Here is a 1,931-nt window from a genome sequence, read left to right on the forward strand (position 1 = left end):
TGCCTCAATGGTCCCATTCGCTTGTGGATGGTAGGGTGTACTCTGTTGGTGATAGATCTGGAATTCCTCAGTGAGTGCGCTGATCGTTTCATTCAAAAATTGTGTTCCCCTATCACTCATGAGAATTTTGGGGCAGCCGAACCTAGTCAGTACGTTCTCGAACAATAATTTTGCCACTATCATAGCCATGCAATCTTTAACTGGCTGTGCCTCAGCCCACCGAGTCAGTCGCAGTGATGATATAGCACGCACTCGTCTTTCCTCGCGGTTAGATAGGCCCGATGAAGTCAATTGCCCATTTCTCAAACGGCTGTAGGTCATATGTGGCTGAAGTGGCATTTCATCCCTTCACGACGGCTTGCCTGTCCCTTGACATACATCGCAGGCCCGACAATATGCCTTCGAATCTTGATGTAGAGTGAGCCACCATAATCCGGTGTGGAGAATCTTCTGGGCCGTGGCGCAGCCTGCATAATGTCCACCAGCAACCCCTCCATGTGCTTCAGCTAGGATCTGTCCACGCTCGAATTCGGGTACATACTTGCGCAATATTTCATCGTTGCGCATCTTGTAGAGGTGGCCTACAATTATGATAAAATATACTGTGCATATCACCAATTCCTTCCTTTGCTGGATAGAATACCCCTGTGGCGCAGTGCCCGTAGTTAAAAAGTGGATTATATCTTCAAAGTGGCCATCTGCAATATGCACGGCATATAATTGAGTATCCGGAAGTCCCTCTTCTAGATTTGTTGGTTCTTCACCGGTCTCAATTGGGGACAGATGATCTGGACCTGCATTCAGACGTCCCAGCTTTACAACAACCTCAAAATCATATTCTTGAAACAATAGCAACCATCGACAAATGCGCCCCTCCAACATAGGCTTATTCATTAGGTACTTGAGCGCAGAGTGATTTGTGTACATCTTAAAATGTCCTCAGAGCAGATAGTGATGGAACTTTTGGAGTGTGTATAGCATCGCTAATCCCTCTCGCTCAGTAGTGGAGTAATTTTTCTCTGCCTTGGACAACCTGTGACTTGCGAATGCAATCGGATGGTCCAATCCCTCTGCTCCTGGTTTAGTGATTACCGCTCCCAGTGCGATACAGGACATGTCCACATGCACATGAAACTCAACGTTCCACTTCGGAAAGACCAATATAAGAGCTGAATCCATTTTCTCCTTCAACATCTCTAGGCTTCTGTTGCATTCCTCATTCTAGCAATAAGTAGCATACTTTTTCAGCAATTGATCCATTGGAGCCATAATCTTGACCTAGCTTTTGATATACTTCCGATAGTAGCCCATGTGTCCTGAAGTAGCGCGTAGCTTCTTTACACTACGTGGCACTTGCAGATTCAATATGACAGCGGTATTTTCTAGATCCACCATCAGTCCTTGCTTACAAACCACATGGCCCAGCAAGTTCCTGAAAGGGACGAGAAAAGTACACTTCTTTAAGTTGAGCGCAATCTGGTGTCATCGGCAGGTATCCAGCATTGATCGTAAGCTTGTGACATGCTTCTTAACCAGGCCAAAGATGGTCTAGTCCTCCAGGTAGACTTCTAAGAACTTGTGGATAAACTCTTTGAATGCAGCTACCACAATACGGGAAAATATCGTGGGCGCATTCTTTAGTCCAAAGGGCATTAAGGTATACTAAAAACAACCCCATTCTATAGAAAACGTTTTCTTGCTCTGATCTTCAGGCGTGATCTTGATCTAATGGTACCTGGAGAACCCATCTGTGAAGGAGTATGCTTCCTGCCTACCCACATTTTCTAGTACCTCATCTGTAAAGGGTGTTGGGAACAGATCGTTAACACAAGCATCATTGAGCTTTCACAAATCCACACAGATGCGGATCTCCCCCTTCTGTTTCTTCTCCTGTACAACCATAGGGCTTACCCAATCGGACTCCTCAACCG

At 45.7% G+C, this 1,931-nt stretch overlaps 1 protein-coding gene across 1 annotated transcript; it reads right to left on the bottom strand.

Annotated features, from left to right (window-relative positions):
* Window positions 1-348: 348 nt before the first annotated feature.
* On the bottom strand, window positions 349-927 carry LOC149200444 (uncharacterized). The gene has a single exon (XM_089400946.1). It carries the CDS (start codon window positions 925-927, stop codon window positions 349-351), a length of 579 nt encoding a protein of 192 aa, XP_089257072.1.
* Window positions 928-1,931: the final 1,004 nt, after the last annotated feature.

The sequence above is a fragment of the Pinus tabuliformis genome, chromosome 2_1 (genome assembly GCF_031772625.1).
Source record: "Pinus tabuliformis cultivar Carrire ecotype Pingquan chromosome 2_1, CPIR1, whole genome shotgun sequence".
Classification (NCBI taxonomy): Eukaryota; Viridiplantae; Streptophyta; class Pinopsida; order Pinales; family Pinaceae; genus Pinus; species Pinus tabuliformis.

Excerpts from the sequence above, each read along its gene's own strand:
- LOC149200444 (XM_089400946.1), bottom strand. The coding sequence starts at position 927 with ATGTACACAAATCACTCTGCGCTCAAGTACCTAATGAATAAGCCTATG.